Here is a 19,687-nt window from a genome sequence, read left to right as displayed (position 1 = left end):
CACTCTCAGCTGATGACCTTGCTTGTTTCACTGAGAAAATGGAAGCAATCACTAGAGAACATCCACAGGCTCCCACCACTGCGTCCACGTACCTAGCAGCGTTTGCACCCATATACTCTGCTTTCCTGCCTCTTACTTATAGGTGAACTGTCTGTGCTTCTGTCGAAAGCCATTCCCTTTATTTGTGCTCTAGATTCCATCCACTCTCACCTTAAGAACTTTTCTAAATCACCCCCTCCTACATCATTAGTTTTTTTCACTTTGTACTGGATCATTCATGTCATCATAAAAACACTTGGTGTTTTCTCCCATCTTAGAAAAAGGAAATATGAAAATTTATTCATTTATTTTAACAGTTTTATTGAGATATAATTAATGTACCATATACCATTTAAAGTGTACAATTCAGTGTTTTTACTGTAGTCATAGAGTTGCACAACCAGTACCAAATTTTAATTTTAGAATATTTTTGTCCCTCCCACCCACGTGCACCCTTTAGCAGTCACTTTACATTCCCTCTCTGTCTCCAGCCCTGGGCAACTACTCATTTACTTTCTGTCTCTCTATATTTGCCTATTCTGGACATTTCATATAATATGTGACTGATTTCTTTCACTTAGCATAATGTTTTCAGGGTTCAACTATGTTGTGGCATGTATCAGTACATCATTCCTTTTTACTGATTTTTATACCACATTTTATTTGTGCATTTATCAGTTAATGGGCATTTAGGTTGTTTCCAATTTTTGGCGGCTATGATCATTTGTGTACTAGTGTCTTGTGCCTGTCTCAGCCTATCAGTAATAAATGTTGTGGTTGGACTGGCCCTTGTGGTTCTTATTATGATTGCAAGATGCCCTGCTGTAGTAACCGTCAGGAAACTTTGAAAAAATAAAGGTTTATTACTTACAAGACCTGGAAAGTACACAGCACACCTGGGGCCACACAATGAGGTTGCAGGTAGAAAGGGAGAGGGGTTCTGCTTTTATGGGGGTCGAGGGTGGGGGCAGGCCTTGGGTTTTGCAGGCTCACTCTTTATTGATGAATTTAAAACATAATGGGAGTTTAAAGCACCTCGGAAGAGAAAAAAACGAGTAGCCCAACAAGTAGCCCAAAAAACAAGTAGATCAACTAAGATCTCTAAAACAAAGAAGCCTCAGTGAGGGGAGACCCCCTGGCTCTTTATCTAGTCATGTGGCTGGCCATATGCTCTCTTCCAAATGGATGCCTCTTTGAAATGGATGCCTTGCCAATCGAAACTTAAGTTAGGCACTGCATTACAAAAAAGAGGAAACCCAACTGTCAGGGCTTACACTACAACTAGTTTTTATGTGGACGTATGTTTTCATTTCTCTTGGATATATACCTAGGAGTGGAGTCGCAGGGTCATATGGTAACTCTATTTTTACATTTTTAGGAGCTACCAGACTGTTTTCCAAAGGGGCTGCACCATTTTACATTCCCATCAGCAGCGTATAAGGGTTCCAGTTTCTCCACAGCCTTGCCAACATTTGTTATTTCTGACTTTTTGCTTATAGTCATCCTAGTGGATGTGAAGTGATCTCTCTTAGTGATTTTGATTTGCATTTCCCTGATGGCTGATGATGTTGAACATCTTTTCAAGTGCTTATTGGCCGTTTGTATGTCTTCTTTGGAGAAATGTCCAGAGATGGACACAAAGGTGTCCATTTTTAAAATGAGTTGTCTTTTTAATATTGAATTGTAAAAGTTTGTTATATATTCTGGATACAAGTTCCTTACCAAACATGTGATTTGCAAATATTTTCTCCCAATCTGTGGGATGTCTTTTCACTTTCTTGATAGTGTTCTTCAATACACAGAAGGTTTTAATTTTGATGTCAAATTTCTCTGTTTTTTCTTTGGTTGCTTATGTGTTTGGTGTCATATCTAAGAAACTTTTGCCTAACTCAAGGTCATAAAGATTTACTCCTATGTTTTCTTCTTAGAGTTGTATAGTTTTAGTGCTTACATTTAGGTTTATGATCTATTTTGAGTTAATTTTTGTGTATGGTATGAGATAGGTGTCAAACTTCATTTTTTTGCATGTGGATATCCACTTGTTCCAGCACCATTTATTGAAAAGCCTGTTCTTACCCTTGGTTTATCTTGGCACTCTTGTTGAAAATCAATTGATGATGAATGTAAGGGTTTATTTTTGGACTCTCAATTCTATTCTGTTGATCTATATGTCTATCCTTAGGCCATTACCACCCTGGCTTGATTACTGTAACTCTGTAACGCAACTTTATCTTGACCTCATTTCCCTTTTCAGTCCATTTCTGGCATCCCCTTCCCTGAAAAATTCTCTACTCGTACCCTTTGCTGCAGAAATCCTCTAAAGAGTTGTCTACTTGTTTTTTGCCTCATTCCTTTCTCCGAACAGATACTTCATAAGGGTTTTGCTCCCAGCACGCCACCAAAACACTCCTGTCAAAGTAGCCAGTGACTTCCTCATTGCTAAATCAGATGGTAAATTTTCAGTCTTACCCTTATTCAATCTATCATCAGCACTGACAGTTGATCACTATCTCATTCTTAGAACACTGTCTTCATTTGACTTTCAGAGCACTTGAGTTTTGCCTTCTCAGTCTCCTTTGCTGGTTTCTCTTCTACCTCTGCCCTTTCACCCCCAATATTGGAGTGTACCAGGAGTTAAAGCTTTGCTTCTTTTCTGTCTCTGTGCTCATCAAATGGTGATTTCATCCAGTCTTACAGCTTTAAATACCATCTGCATGCTGATGACTCCCAGATTTACATCTCTAGCACAGACCTCTGTTCTGAACACCAGACTCATGTATTTAACTGCCTACTAGACATGTCTACCTGGATGTCTTAGAAATTGCAAATTCAGCATGTTGAAAACTGAAGTGAGTCTCCTGCCCTTAACCTGCTCATTTTCAGTCTTTCTCATCTTTATCCTACTAGTTGCTTAGGCCAAACCTTGGCGGTATTTCCATTTCCCTACATCTCACATTATTTTGTCAGGAAATCCTGTTGGCTCTCCCTTAAAAGTATATCCAGAACCGACCCTTTATCTCCGTAACCATGACTTGTCTTGAGCTGTGATCATCCCTTGCCTGATTACTGCAGTGGTGGTTTCCTGACTACTCTCCCTCCTTCTACCTTGCCCCATTTCAGTCTATTTTCAACTCAGTAGCCAGAGTGATCCCTTAAAAAAATGTTGATCGTTTCAGTCTCCTGCTTAGAACTCTTCACTAGCTTTTAATTTTTTTCAGAGTAAAACCACGAGTCCTTAAATAGCGTATAATCTGGTCCCTAATACCTCTCTGTTCTTTATCTGCTCACACTCTTTCTCTCATGTGTTCCTGTTCCAGCATACTGGTCCTCCTTGTGGATGCTGGGCATTGTCTTGACTTTGCGCTGGCTGCTTTGTCTGCCTGAGGGGGTCTTCCCCCTAAATACCTGCAAGGCTGGCTTCTTCACTTCCATAAAGTCTTTGCTCAGATATTGGCTTTCCTAACCACCTTAGTAACATTATCCCCACTCAGCCTTAACTCACGACCCCTTTACCCTATTCTTTTTGTTGTTCCATAAAATTTATTGCTTTCTAAGATACTCTAATGTATTTGTTTGTTTATTATATATATTGTTTATCTTTCTTTGAGGGTAGGAATGGTTACCTGTTTTGTTCGTTAATGTATCCCAAGTGTCTATAACTATTTGTGGCTCAATGTAGTTGATCAGTAAATGTTTGTTGAATGTATGAATGAATATGTATTGTCACACTTCTGTTCCTTTATGTGCCTTTCTGTACTTGGACACTCCCATCCTTGTATATCCCTTGTTTCCTCCTCTTAGGCACTTCCTCCTGATTAAAGATTATTCTAATCTTTAAAAACCTGTTGTAAAATTATCTATTCTGATAAAATTATTTCTAATTGTCCTGATTCTGATATTAATATGTATAATTTTCACCACCCTTAATAACAAGGGAATCTGTACTAAGCGTAGCTGCAGTTCTCGTCTACTCAATCAGAGATTGATGAAGTCAGTGAAAGCTGTGAAAAGTGTTAGGTTTCTTTTGGCAGTCTCTCCGTTAGGTGAAAGAATAGGACAGTGGTTTAGAGAAGCTGTAAACTTTGTTGCCTTAGAGGGGAGGTCTTGAATTTCAAGGTGTCTACGAATCACCTGGGGAGCTTACTAAAAATATGAGCTTGTTAAAAATGCAAATCCCTTTTCATCGTCTCCTGAGTTTTTGAATCAATCTGTCCATGGTGGGGCCCAGAGTCTGCATTTTCAGTAAGCACTAGGGGTTTCTGATGCAAGAGATCTATGAACACATTAAGAAACATTGCTTTAGACCCTGAGTATGCTTAGGAACTTTATTGGTTCACAGACGGAAGGGAAAGAGCATGAAAAAGGAAGGAGAAATATTCTTGAATAGGTGTTTAGAATATGGAAGACAGCTAGGAAGGAGAACATATATTTGTTTATGCATGAGAAAGGCAACTCGTTCGTGTACCTCCCATGCCTTGATTCAGTCATTTATTTAATAATGAAACCCCTTGGGAATTTCTAGTGCAGAGAGCTCACTATATTATAGAACAGTCCATCTGCTATTGTATTACCATGATTATTATAATGCTGTTAATTCTATTGAGCCAAAATATATCTTCCTATAATTTTTATCTGTTGGTCCTAGTTGAGTTCGCCAAAGCCACACAGAACAGGCAGATGTAGTAAGGTAATTTGTGTTATAATGTAGAAGAATTGGAAACAACAGAAGTGTCCATCTCTGGATGAATGGATAAAGAAAATGTAGTATTTATACAATGGAATATTATTCAGCCATAAAAAAGAAAGAAATATTGCCATTTGTGGTAATGTCGAGGGCATTATGGTAAGTGAAATAAGTTAGAGAAAGACAAATACCTTATATGTGGAATATAAAAAAAAACTAAAAAAGCTGAGCTCATAGATACAGAGAACAGATTGGTAGTTGCAGGGGAGGCGAAGTGGGTGAAGGGGGTCACAAGGTACAAACATCCAGTTATAAAAATAAGTCATGAGGATGTAACGTACAGCATAGCTAATAATACTGTATGGCATATTTGAAAGTTGCTGAGAGAGTAGATCTTAAAAGTTTTCATCACAAGAAAAAAAATTTTTTTTAACTAGACTCGTGATTGTTTTGCAGTATATACAAATATCGAGGGCCGGCTCCGTGGCTTAGCGGTTAAGTGCGTGCGCTCTGATGCTGGCAGCCCGGGTTCGGATCCCGGGCGCGCCCCAAGGCACCACTTCTCCGTCCAACGCGAGGCCGAGTCCCACGTACGGCAACTAGAAGGATGTGAACCTACGACATACAACTATCTACTGGGGCTTTGGGGGGAAAAACATGAATAAATAAAATCTTTAAAAAAAAAAAAAAACAAATATCGAATTATGTGGTACACCTGAAACTAATGTAATATTATAGGTCAATTATACGTCAATAAAAAACATGTAAAAGAGTTATAACTCCTTAACTTTCACAGAGAGATTTTAAAATACAGTCTGCTCCTAACTTGTGAAATTTCATCCACCATGGGAGAAGGATAAACAGCCTTGCTCTGCCAGTCTTTGTTTTTGATTCTGCCCCCAAGGTCACTCTCCTACCATCCTCCTGGCTTGTCTCGGTCTTTTTCTCTGTTTCCAACTCTGCACCTTCTGCTTTACTCAGTACTTCAGGTTTTTCCCGGGGGCAGCCTAGCTGTGGCAGTCAGTTTTAGGGTTGTTGCGGGGAGGGGAATTGATCTTACTCCAATACATCCAGTTGCACTAGAGTGTTCTCTTTTTTTCTAAAGATAGGTTGACTTTCTTTCTATATCTGGAGGTTTTTTTTTTTTTTCCTGAGGAAGATTGGCCTTGAGCTAACAGCTGTGCCAGTCTTCGTCTATTTTGTATATGGGTTTGCTGCCACAGTGTGGCCACTGATGAGCGGTGTAGGTCTGTGGCTGGGAACCAAACCTGGGCTGCTGAAGCGGAGCGTGCCAAACTTAGTCACTAGGACATGGGGCTGGACCCTATATCTGGAGTTTTGATGAGGGTAAAATCAAGTGGATGTACTCAGAAGTGTCCAGTGAGGCAGAAAGATACTCCTTCTTGCATCTTACATTTTCCTCCTGGTATCATTTTTCCTGTTCCTAAAGTAGAAATTCCTCTAGTGAGGCTCTATTGGTAGTAACTCTTTCAGTGTTCATCGGCATTTCACCTCGGTTCTCAGAAGCTCCTAACCAGAGTTAGAGGTCTCCATCGACAGTTGTCTTCTCTCGTCGGTTTGGCACGTTCTCCTTGGGCTCCCATTGTACTGGTGAGAAGTTAGCTCGCAGTCTTACTCACATTCCTTTGTGTAGATATTGTCTGTTTTCTCTTGCTGGTTTTAAGATCTCTTGTTCTTAGGGTTTACTCTTTCACTATGACGTGTCTAGGTGTTAATCTTTTAAAAATCTAGTTTGGGTTTTGGAGTTTTGAATCTGAGAATTAGTGTCCTCACACTGTTTTTGAATATTGACTCCCTCATTCTCTCTGTTCTCTTTCTCTGGAGTTCTTAGTTGTTAGACCTTCTCATTCTATTGTCATCTCTCTTAACCTCTCATATTTTCCATTTCTTTTGGTCTCTCTGCTGCATCTGTGCAGTTTCTTTAGACCCACGTCCATTTCCCTAATTATCTCTTCATCTTTGTGTAGTCTGCTGTTTAACTTGTCTATTAAATTTATAATTTCAGTTATTACAGTTTTCATTTCTAGGAGTTCAATTTATATCATTTTAAGATGATGTTTGGTCAATTCTGATAGTCTCTTCTTGCTTAGTCATACTTTTATTACCATCTTTTATTTCTTTATTGAACATACCTATTTTATATTTTGTATCTGATAATTCTAGTATCTTGGGTCTTATTCTGTAGTTTGTATGTCTATGGACCCTTGCTCGTGGTGGCTTGTTTCCATCTGTGTTTAAATCATGAGCCAAAGTTACTTGGCACTTTGTGAAAGTTCTTTGAAGCCTGGTTTTAAAGTGTGTTCCTCTACTTTTCCTAGATGCCTGAGGTCACTACCAACCTGGGATCCCTTGAAATGAAAATTTCATCTTGGATTATTTTTCTGTGTGGGTAGTATGAATTCTGGCCCCAAGTCTGCAAGTTGATAGGTTTATGGTTAGGAATTCTCAGGGAATATTTCTGATTTTTTTCCTTCTTTATCCAGAGTCCAGGGCAAGAAAGGCAAGTATTCCTACTGTTTCTTTCTGTGAAGCTAGTATTTCTCTTTTCCACTAATGTTGCTTTTTAGGGAGTCTTGGCTTTATGAAGGGATCTCAGATTGATTTTGCCTTGCACTGGCTCCCAAGCTTTGTCTGCAGCTCATTGAACCCCAGTATTTTGTGAATGGCATGGCATCAAAGCTCTTCTTTGTTTGGATTTGCAGTTTTTCCTCCTTTCTGGCCTCTCGGAATTTCCCGTCAGCTCAGTTATGTTTAAGATATTATTTAAATAAAATTTGATCTAGCATTTTTAGGTATTATGTACAGAGGGGTCTCTACAGATGTGTGGTCTGCTATGTTGCCAGAAATGGAAATCTTGAGTGGATTGTTGTATTAATTTTCTTTTTACTCATATCTGCAGAAGTAAAAAGTTGGAAAAGAATTAGGAGCCATCATCAGAATAGGTCTTTAATAATTATGACAAGAGCTGTTCTTGGCTTGAGGTGGCTAAACAAGTATGTTGTGGCTGAAGAAAATACTGGGTCCCAGAGCTGGACAGAGATCTGGCTAATGTCTACAGCTTTGAAGAAATGATCAGAAAAATAGCTGTCACATTAATATCATTGCTGTTAGAGATCTGTACTTCTCCAGCATTTCTCATCATTGCTATACCATGAGCAACTAGGACCTCAGATATATCAAATTGCTAGCTTTAACCCAGCCTTCATCCTTATCTACTAATTTATTGTACTTAATACTTCATTTGTTATTTAAAACAGTAAAGAATTTATAGTAAGGTTTCAACTGAGTGAATTCTTGGGTAACTTCTTGTGTGCGTTTCCGAAGTGTGCTGCCAGAAGAACTTTGCCAGGCATTTTATTTGGTCATTGTTTTGTTATTGCTCTGTGTTTAAAATAAACCAAGAAAGCGAAACTTTAGGTGCTTACTTTTCTAGCTAGAGGACAGTTAAGATTGGTTAGCTTCAGTGTTTCTGCCTGTTAATATGAGATATTGGGGGAACAGGCAATTGAAACAGAGAGTTTATAGTTCTTTTGGTAGCAAAAGATTATAGTGGAGATAAGAAAATAAGAAAAAGCTTTTCTTTTCTTTTTTTTTTTGTGAGGAGATCAGCCCTGTGCTAACATCCGCCAATCCTCCTCTTTTTTTGCCGAGGAAGATGGCCCTGGGCTAACATCCGTGCCCATCCTCCTCCACTTTATATGGTACGCCGCCACAGCATGGCTCGCCAAAGCAGTGCGTCGGTGCGCGCCCGGGATCCGAACCAGCGAACCCCGGGCCGCCACAGCGGAGCGCGCACACCCAACCGCTTGCGCCACCGGGCCGGCCCCCAAGAAAAAGCTTTTCTTAATCCCACTTTCCATAAATAATCACTATTAATATTTTGGTACATTTTAGTTATATTTTTAAATAAAAAATTGGGATTATACTGTATATACAGTTTTGTCTTATAATTTGTTATCACTTAATATTGGTACAAACTTTCCCCATTTCATGAAATATCTTTCAGAACTTTTAAATAGCTGCATTATATGTTCTCCTGTGGATGGATCACAGTTTATCTAACCATTTTCCTATTGTTGGTCATTGGGTTATTTCTAACTTTTGCTTTTATAAATAATGTTGTCGTGAGCATTCTTCGCATACACACATTTGTGCATATCTTGGATTATTTCCTTATGATATTTTCAAAGACAAGCTATTGATGGGTCATGAGGTATAAATATTTCTATGGCTTTTACATAATGCCAGATTGTGCGCCAGGATTATTATATGGACTAGTCTATACTCCCACTGTCAGGTGTGAGGATACCCATTTTACCACATCTTTTCCAAAATGTAATCTTATGGTAATAATCATTTAAAAAATAATTAGGTAAAATTTGCATTTCTTTGATTACTAATGAGGTTGACATTTTTGATATGCTTATTTTCCTTTTATAAGCTGCCTGTTAAGAGTTTTTTAAAATGCATTTGCCCCCAATAACATGTTCATCTATTTCTTATTGATTTGTAGGTAATGAAATATATTAACTGTTGTGTGTATTGCTTATTATTTAGATTTTGCTTTTTAATCTTGGTTATGAAATACTTTATGTCATCAAAGTTCTAAATTTTTATGTAGTCAGATATATTACTTTGTCATTTTCATTTCTCTCCCTTTACTCCTTCTAAATGTTTAGAATGACTTTTCTCCAACACAAGATCAGATAATCATGTATATTCTATGTACTATACTATATTCTAGTCTTTATAGTGTCCTTTTTTTTTTTCACATTGGACTTTAATCCATTTGGAATTTATCCTGGTGAGATACAAGGATCTGATTTTTTCCCCCCAAACGTTTAAATAATTGTCCCAGCACCATTTATTGATAATCTCACCTGTTCCCACTGATTGGAAATGCTATCCCAGTCATTTGCTGTAATTTTTATATACACCATCATTGTGTATGTACTATAATTCCAAATTTTGGTATTTTAGGCTTTTCATTTTTCTATGTTATGGTTGTGAAATATGTCACTGTTTTTGCACTTCTTGATTACTAGTGAGATTGAACTGTTAGTTCATACTTTATTGGTCATTCCTGTTTTCTCTTCTTCGTATTCCCTGTTCAAATCTTTTGCCCGTTTTTTTATTAGTTTGTATTTTCATGGATTTGTAACAATTCTTTCTGTATTCTGGTTAGCAATATTTTGTTATATGCATAAACTGGTTTTCCCAGTCTGTCATTTGACTTTTCACTTTATTTGATTAAGTTTTCCATATAGTTGAATTTGTCGATCTTAACTTTATGGTGTGTGCGTTTTCGAATCTTAGTTTAACATACTTACTGAGTAGTTACTGTGTTCCAGGCACTCTTTTAGACACTTGGGATGCATCGTAGACAAAACACACAAAGATTTGTGGAGCTTACATTTGAGAAGCTCTTATGTATCCTGAGTGCATAAAAATACCTGTATATTTTTCCTAAAAGTGTTTGTTTTGCTTTTCCACTTTTAGGTCATTAGTCCACCTGGAATTTACTTTTGTATGTAATGTAAAGTAGGAAATCTAGTTTAATTGTTCCATCAGGGTAACCAGTTATCCCAGCACCATTTATTTGCTAATACATTATTTCTCTACTGTTTTTTAGTGTCACCTCTGTTGGGTATAACGTTTCTGCATTTGTGTGGGTTTGTTTCTGTGTCCCTTCTATTTATTGGTATATTTCTGTATCTTTGGCATCTGTACCATACCTTTAGTTACTATATTCTTATAATAAGTCTTGATATCATAGGTCTGCCTGCCTTATTCTTCTTCAAAATTGTTTGACCTCTTCTTAGCCCTTGGCTTTTCCATGTGAATTTCAGAATCAGCTGTACTCCACTTATATGTCTGGTTGTGCCTAGCTTCCTTTTCATGGCTGCTATTTGCTGTGTCAGGATAAAATCCTACCACATCGAAGTGTCTTGCAGCTTTCATAGTTCTGATCTTTGAACTTCCCCTTTGCAGCTGCTTGCTTGCATGCTTTCTTTCTCTCTCTTCTGTCTTCTTTTTCTTATGACCATTTAAAAGATTACTTTACAAATGTATTTTTTATTTAAAAATGTAGTTTATTGGGGAGGGGAAGGCAAATAATAGAGAAGTGTATAAAACAAAAGGTGCAAATCCCTCTGATAGCAGTTTGCTGAGACCTTTCATATATTTTTCTGAGCATGTGTATGTGTAATGTGTGTTTGTAAAAGCAAAAATAGGTCATATGCATACTGTTCCGTAGTTTGCTTTATTTCACTTAGTATTTAAAAAGGCATTCTTCTATAGCTCTGACTCATTCCTTTTGATGGCTGCATTGTATGTATATAGGCACGCGCCATTGATGTGTTCTGAGAAATGCTTCGTTAGGCGATTTTGTCATTGTGTGAACATCATAGAGTATACTTACACAAACCTAGATGGTAGAACCTACCCCACACCTATGCTGTATGGTACCATTTTCTAGGACCACTATCGTATATGTGGTCTGTCCTTGACCAAAATGTTGTGTGGCTCTTGTGACCAGTTCTCCTTTGATGGACTTGTAGATATCTACCTACTTTTTGATCTTGATCTACTTTCAAATACTGCTGATTCTCATCAGTAAAGTGGAGATTGTGCAGTTTATTTTCCATCTCCCTAAGGCCTCTCCTCTTACTCTTTTCAAGGGGTATTAGTGGGGTTCTGTCAAGAGCTTTCTATCTACTTTTTAGGGCACTGACATGTAGCTTTCTTAAGAGGTAAGAGTTGATAGTTAACCTTGGTGTAAATTCTTCAGTTTGGTGTTGTCTGTATTTTACTAAAAAGAAATACTTAACGGTTTTTTTTTTAGTTTTTTATTGTGGTATCCTGAAGGAGAGTGTTGGTGGTGTAGTGTTAGAGGTAGCAGCCACAATGAAGAATTGATAAAGGAATAAGTTTGAGAAAATGGAGATGGGGAGCTTAAGCAGCTCTTTGCCAGACACTCGACCGTGAGAAGGAAGGGGAGGAAAAGATGCAGGTCCTGGCATTTCGCTTTGTGTTGGTATTATGCCTTTTGAAAGAAGTTAAAATTAGATCTCTATGTGATGTAACTTGTCCTTTTCTTAATCTTCCTAGGCTCCACCAGGCAATGTGAAAATGCCTAATGTACCCAGTACACAACCAGCAATAATGAAACCAACAGAGGAACATCCAGCTTATACACAGATTGCAAAGGTTAGTTCATGTTACATGTATAAATTCGTATTGGAAGTTACAATATCAATAACAATTACCATCAGAGCAAAATAATTCTTTATATGTTACATTCCTTATTGTTATATTTTTAACTTACTTTTGAGTCTAGATTAACTAGCTTGTCAACCTTATAATACTCATACTTCTTTTTCAGTTTATAACATTTGCTTTATTCCATTATTAGCAGTTACTGAATACATATATTATCTTGGTATACAATTTGTATAGTGAATTTTTATTGCCTTTGGTCTCACTTTTTAATGCATACCATTACGGTAACAATGATAGAATAATAGATATTACTGAAAGAGAGTTATAATGGCTAAGCAAGGAGCAATGGTAGGACATAGAAGGTGGCAAAAATACAAGAAAAAAGGAGATGAATAGGATGCCTGGTATTACATAAAGGCGAGTGGAGTTACACACCAGAATTTCTTAACCATGTCCTTCTTTTACCTCATTATCTTATAAAATATATTACATATTCTTGCATTGAGAACCTTATGTACGTTTAACCCAATTCATAAGAACCAATTCAGTTGCCCTTTTCTCCATTCGTCTGTTTTCCTCAACTGTTCCCTTTGTCTCCGTTCTTCACTCTCATTTAGGCATAGAGGTCACCTTAATTTCTTTTTCCCAATTACCTTAGGACTCTGACTACTCTTACTGAGAGAATTTTTTCCTGTCCTAATGTGCCCAACATTCCCACTGAGGGTTTTCATAACCAAAAGACCAAAGTGGGCCAAATATCTCCATAATATTTTCTGAAACTGTAATCTTCAGTGAATTCTTATATTTTGGAAGAGCATTTGAATTAGATTTCTAGCATAGTAGAGGGAGGAGTAGGAAATAGCGTATCACTGTTACAATATTTTATACTTGTGACAAGCTGTTCACTTATTTTTTGTTTAGGAACATGCCTTGGCCCAAGCCGAACTCCTTAAGCGCCAGGAAGAACTAGAAAGAAAAGCAGCAGAATTAGATCGTCGAGAACGAGAAATGCAAAACCTCAGTCAACATGGTAGTGTCCCGAGAAGTCTGAAATAAAAATAACTTTTAAACACTTTAAATTGTGCCTGCACTAGCTCTAGGTCATTTGTTTTGTGGATAAAACCCTGCCCTGTTTTCCTGTTCTATCAAGGAGATCAGACAGCAGATTTCCTATTTGGTATTCTGTAGCTCTCTGATCTTGGCTGATGTGCATAGTCTTTTGATAGATTAGAACAGTGTTACCATTATCACATCACAGAAAGTGAATGCGAATAGGATAGTTTTGGTTTACTCTAAGGCCAGAAGCCTTTGATTCTGTGCTTGGGCCCTCTGAGTCTATTGAAGCTTTATGAGTACATGGGAATGTGCCCTACATTTGACTCTTAACTTCTGGTTTATTCAGCCCAGCTTCAAATTACCTGCCCCTGTCCTCACAAGTATATCATATCTGTGGAATCATTTAAAAAAAAACGTCTCTGATGACTTTAGGAAGCTTAGGGTGTTTTGAGGATGCCAAGGAAATAAATAAGTGCTGAATTGACTATTTGCTATGAAATCTATTCAGGCTGTGACTAACAGGCCACTTCAGAGGAGTATCTTAGGGAAAGCTAGCAGTCCAAGCCTGGGTAAGAAGAGATAAGAGAGCTGAGACAAGTCATTGTTAGTATGTCTGTGATAGTGATGGAATGGCAAGGCTAGGACAATGAAATAAATCAACTGTTTCTTCCTTATCTTAGAACGTGTAAGTCTATGGCCTCATGAGGACACATTTATCCTGGGCCATTTTCTTGCTTGCAGCATCAGAGATAGCATCTATAAAAGGAGAAACTAAAGATTTAATTGAGATCAGTATTTCTCTGTGTAATTAAAAACTGTTGTATTTCCTTAGCATTGACTAATACAAGTTATTTCTATGACATGTTTTAGTAAAGGTATTCATGAAGAGTGGGAAATTAATAATTAGACTTGCAGTATGTTGTACTTGTAAGTACTCTTCATCTATTAACTCATTTAATCCTTAGTACAATTCTGTGAAGGGTGGTATAGTTGTTATTTTACAGCTGTAGAAACAAAGTCCTCAGGAGGTTAAGTAAGTTGCCCGAGGTCTCCTGCCAGTTAGTGGCTTGGCTGTTCTGGTTTCAGAGCCTTGTTCTTTACTGCTGTTCTCTGCTGCTTCTCAAATAGTATGAGCTTGTATGAGAAATGAATGAACTATATGAAATTTGAAAAGGGTGGTAAATTAAACAGTGGAGACATGTTGGGGAGAATCAGAAATAGGTCATGCTTTTTTTTCCATTATGAAAATTTTCCTGGTCTCTAAAAAGTGTGTAAAATATAATTGTTAAAAGTTGTGGGATATAGTATCTAAAATGAGAAAATGGCCGTTAGGTGCCATTTTACCCTCTATTTTTAATGTTTTGACTTCTTTAATTTTAGTTTTTTATTTCCCCCACCACTTCCAAAGCCCTATTTTCAATCTAATTTCTTTATATAGACACCTTATCTTTCCTCATAATTTGAATTTGTTTTTTCTCCAAGTTTTTGAAGGTGTTATAATTCCTTAGCTTCTTTCTCATGACTTTTTCATGTTTTCTTCCATGTGTCTTTTGGATATTATTTTTTCCAGACTTTGAGATTTTGAAATCTGATTCTTTGGTATTGGTTAATCTTGTGTTTCTTCATGGAGCTAACAGTAGAAAACTTGAAAGATTCGGAAGCTGGTCTTCCCTCTCTTCATAGGTTAGGAACTATATTGAAAGATTTAAGATGCTGAGGAGGAAATTGCAGAGATTTGAAAACTGCATGGCCTTCACATGAGAGCTAGACTCTTGGGACTTGGAAATAAATCTGTTTTTAGGGCAGAGTCACAGGGTATGTCCGTGTGCTCTTTTTTCGTTTCTTATTTCAAATATACATAAATGGTTCCTGCTAAACATTATATGATATGACGCTGGAAGATTATTTTACCATCCAATTTTTTCAAAAATGATATTCTGGGAAAGTTTTAGAAAATATAAAGCTTGGCTTTCAAAGTTCTCTAGGAATGTAGAGATATAGTATTGTATTTGTAAAACACCTGTTAAAAGAATACATAATATTCTTCTTTATTATGAAACCAAAAATAAGAGTAGCACATATTTGTCCTAATACAAATAAATTTTTTTTTTTAATTTGCAGGCAGAAAAAATAATTGGCCACCTCTTCCTGACAATTTTCCTGTAGGACCTTGTTTCTATCAGGATTTTTCTGTAGACATTCCTGTAGAATTCCAAAAGACAGTAAAGATTATGTACTACTTGTGGATGTGTGAGTATAGAATAAATTATATTTTGTTCAACAGAGTTTATATTTTATTGTCAAAATTCACCTTTTTTGGAATGCATATATTAAGGATAGTATTGTAAATTGGTCTTTTCCTATAGATCTTTTAATTTTCAGAGTGAAACATATATTCAGGTACTTTAAAATTGTACTGTCTGTGACAACTTGTTTTTAGCTGAGGAATACTTATGTATCAAGAACTGGCATTCTTTTAGGAAAGGACTTCTCTGTCACACAGGTAGAATTTTGCAACAATCCTTTTTCCTTGAAAAATGTTACCTAGGCAATATTTGCTTGGAAAAAATTATGCATAGTATTTTTATGCACATGAAGGCCACTAAAAATTCTATTAAGGTATTATGACTATTTTTTAAAAGGGGCATAAAATATTGTAATAAACTAATTTTTCTTATAGCTTTGAGCACAATTTACTTTTCAAGTGGTAATGAATACTTTTATTATTGAAAGTACCTAATTAATATAGGTTGTTTTATTGAATAGAACATTAGGACATACATTTTAGGCTGTGATGCTGACATTGCTTTGAGTGTAATTACAGCTCATGGAATACTAAAATAAACTGTCAGGCTGCTAACAGGTTGCTGTGTGTACACAGAATTCCCACTTACTCTGTTTCATTTTAATTCCAAACAGTAGTCTCAGCCCCATTTAATGTCATCATATCCGTAGGAGAGGTAGCTGTCACAGCTCCTCGCCTACATAGCTTACAGGTTAATGGATAATTTGTAGAGTGCGTTTTTGATGGAGGAAATTGGTATGTTTTTACTGTATCATTAGGGAGTCTTTTTCCCTCTAAATATATAAGATAATTTTCCTTAAAATCTTTTAGGAGCATTCTTCACATGTGTGAAGTTGCTTTTGAATTTGAGAAGTGATTCCTTATGCATAGTACATTTTTAACTCTTTAGTTTCTTTTTGAGATTTTGTTGTCTAATATCTTTTGCTGAATCCCCAGTGTCATTAGTAGTATATATATATATTTTTTTTTTATAATTTTATTTATTTATTTTTTCCCCCAAAGCCCCAGTAGATAGTTGCATGTCATAGCTACACATCCTTCTAGTTGCTGTATGTGGGACGCGGCCTCAGCATGGCCGGAGAAGCGGTGCGTCGGTGCACACCCGGGATCCGAACCCGGGCTGCCAGCAGCGGAGCGCACACACTTAACCGCTAAGCCACGGGGCCGGCCCAGTAGTATATATTTTTAATATTAAAGGTTTTGATTCCATATATGTACATGCTAACAAACTCATATATTTTATTTAATCAATATATCCTATATGCATATATAGTAATTATTTTTAAATGGGCAGAAATTGGCCTTGCGTTTTAGGTATAAGTTCTTTGACTTAGTGAAAAACATATTTTTGATGGGGGAAATGGGGTTTGGAAGAAAATTCTGTAAAGAATTTAGTAAATAGAGGTTGAATGGGGAAGATGATTAATTTTAACTGAGTGATTAACTGCTTTACCAGTGCTGATTGTTTCAGAATACATCTGTTTTGTCTTAGAATTATATAACTCTCTGAGGTTCTTATAAATAATGTAATTGGCTATAGTTTTTCCTAACCCTGTTCAGTTGGCAGATCTGTTAACTGTATTCAAAGGAGGGCTCAAGATTCCAGTTAAGGTTCTGATTTGAGGAAGCATTACCTGGAACAAAGTAAGATCTAGTACCAGCTCAGTGATGTCTCTAAATTTCATAGAATATAGGCTGTTTTGAAAAGTTATTTTCAAGAAGTGTCAACCTGTTCTTGATTTTGGAGTTGACTAATGCTTTCACGCTGTAATAATAATTGTGATGAGAGAGAACATTTATTGAGGATTTACTTTATGCCGGGCACAGTACTAATCACTTCTTGTACATTATGTGATTAAATCCTAACCACAGTATGAGGCAGGTACTGTGTTACCTAGTTTTATAGATAGAGAACCTAAAGCTTAGAGATTTTCAGTAATTTGTCCAAGATTACATAGCAAGTAAAGTTGGAGTTGGAGAGCTTGACTCCAGAGCCCGGAGTCTAGATTTCCATGTTATACCACCTACAAAGTACCAAAATTAAGAAGTAATTTACATTTTAAACCCAAATATGGTGAAGATATGCTTTCAAAGCTACCTTACTTGAAACAAATAATTTATACTATAAAGGAATTGAAGCAATTAGAAATATCGCTGTGAAATGAATCTAAGCCTCTTTAAGTGTACTCTTGAATTTAAAAAAAAGAATAATAAAAACAATCCAGCTACGTTAAAGACCACTTAGTGAAGATAATATACTGTTATAAAGCTGTTTGTTAGGTGTCTATATTGTAATGCAGAGCTTAACAAAAGAATATTGTAGTGATAGTTGCAAAGTTAGGTCCACTAGTACCAGATTTCAGTACTTAATAAACCAAATTGAAATTTTATATATGAGTCATTCAACTTGCAAATCATGTAAACAAAATGGCCTAAGACTTTCTTTAGTGTTCTACCTACACTTGGAATCCACCAAATGGATCAGAATTGGATTGAAATTAGCAACATAGAATCATGCATTTCACAGTACCTTGCCTTTTATATGTTTTTTTAATCTCTAAGTGGACTGATTATTTAATAAGTAGGCCTAGACATTTTACTCTTCATTGAGGTACAAATAAATGACTTATTGATCCTTAGTCATTGGTTAGTGTGAAAACATTTGTAAAAGAGTTTGAATAGATTACACAAAATTAAATTGATATTTTTGTCTATATTTAGAAGAATTTTTGTGAACTTTAAAATACACAAACCCATATATTCTGCCTTTCTTCCCTTAAGTGGATTATGGGAGAAACCTTTAAAAATTATTTCTCTGAAGGTTGAAATCTTGAGTTAGAACATTCTGAACATTTAAAACTTTTTTAGGCAGTTGGATGTCATTTATTTATTTATTTATTTTTCCCCAAAGCCCCAGTAGATATTTGTATGTCATAGCTGCACATCCTTCTAGTTGCTGTATGTGGGACGCGGCCTCAGCATGGCTGGAGAAGCAGTGCGTCGGTGCACGCCCGGGATCCGAACCTGGGCCGCCAGTAGCGGAGCGTGCGCACTTAACCGCTAAGCCACCGGGCCGGCCCAGTTGGATGCCATTTAATGTTACAGACTAATAATTTTCTATCTCACGATCTTTTGAATTCTGTTTTTAAGTCCTTAACAGAACTACTTTTATTTTGAGGCAAAGGATTTTGAGTAATTTTATTAGTTAGCTAGCTTTCATGATAGTTAGAAATCTTGATGGGAGTAAGAGTCTTTCTTCTGTAATAGAATGGAATGGAATTTTAAAGCTGGAAGAGCTCCTGCATTTCTATAGCTGAAAAATGGAAATGCACAGAGGTTGATTAGCTCATTATTAAATCACTATAACCCAGGTGTTTCACTCTTCCTGGGGCGCTCTCTCCTGCTCTAGAGTTTGTGTATTCATTAAGTTGTTGGATGAGAGCAAATTTAGAGGCATCCTAGAATGTGTGTTTTAATCCTGTTTCATTAATTATTAATTTTGATTAATAATTTAAAGAGATTTTAAAGTTTGTTTTTAATGTATGTTGAGTTTTTTTTGTTTAGATTCACTAGATTTTCCATTTGTTATTTTTAATTCAAGTAGTAGTTGGGATATTTTTATTGTATTGATTCTTTACATTAAACATTAACTTTTGAAAGATTTTATTTCCTATAATAAATTAGGAATAAATTTTTTAAAAATCCTTTTTAAAAGTTACTAATTATATTGGGTAAATGTGGTTCTTTTGTATCATAGTATGGTTAGACGTTACTCAGATTGTTTTTGATCTGTCTGGGAAAGTAATTATTAACAACATTTGAAGAGTTTGCCAAGATCTATTTGTGTTAACTAAAAGAAAAGTCTGCCACAGCAGCTGAAATGCATCATAGTGTACTTTTTATTTTATTTTTTTAAATGTTTAATCCTCTACCAAAACAGTTTTTGTCCCAGGACTTTAATAAATGGACAAATCTGTGAAGATGAATTAATAATCCTTATAGATTGACTGTATAGTCACTAGAAATTACTACTGTATTAGTATTTTTAGTCCAATGATTCTAATTAATTTGATTGCTTAAAAATGTTATAATGAGATTGCACAGGGCACTTCTCCAGTTTTCTCTTCTCTGTATAGTCCACTCTGGCAGGAGTCTGGAGCTCCTTTCTGTAAAAATAAAGTTCTGAGTGTAGGATCTTTTTCCTCCCAAGTCCTGGTCCTTTTTCTGGCAGGCACTACTTTTCTTCTTTGGCCTTGGACCAAGAGACGCATCACATGTTTCCTTCTCAGGGAAGAAGCCCTTAAGGTAGTGCTTCTCTAGTTTAGCTGTGTAATTGCCCTTTAGGAGAGGACCAGAAGAAT

General features: G+C 36.4%; 1 protein-coding gene across 2 annotated transcripts in view; it reads left to right on the top strand.

Annotated features, from left to right (window-relative positions):
• Nucleotides 1-19,687, top strand: part of SCAMP1 (secretory carrier membrane protein 1) — a 99,796-nt gene that overhangs the window by 37,544 nt on the left and 42,565 nt on the right. Inside the window, exons 3-5 of one of the 2 annotated variants that reach the window (XM_004420429.3) lie at nucleotides 11,855-11,953; nucleotides 12,887-12,995; nucleotides 15,143-15,271. In XM_004420429.3, the coding sequence (XP_004420486.1) occupies nucleotides 11,855-11,953; nucleotides 12,887-12,995; nucleotides 15,143-15,271 (337 nt within the window). The remainder of the gene's footprint in view (nucleotides 1-11,854; nucleotides 11,954-12,886; nucleotides 12,996-15,142; nucleotides 15,272-19,687) is intronic. The other variant, XM_087430136.1, reaches the window with a different exon arrangement.

Source organism: Ceratotherium simum, chromosome 4 (genome assembly GCF_057802395.1).
Source record: "Ceratotherium simum simum isolate JZ-2026a chromosome 4, ASM5780239v1, whole genome shotgun sequence".
NCBI lineage: Eukaryota > Metazoa > Chordata > Mammalia > Perissodactyla > Rhinocerotidae > Ceratotherium > Ceratotherium simum.
This window is presented reverse-complemented; position numbering and strand designations above follow the sequence as displayed.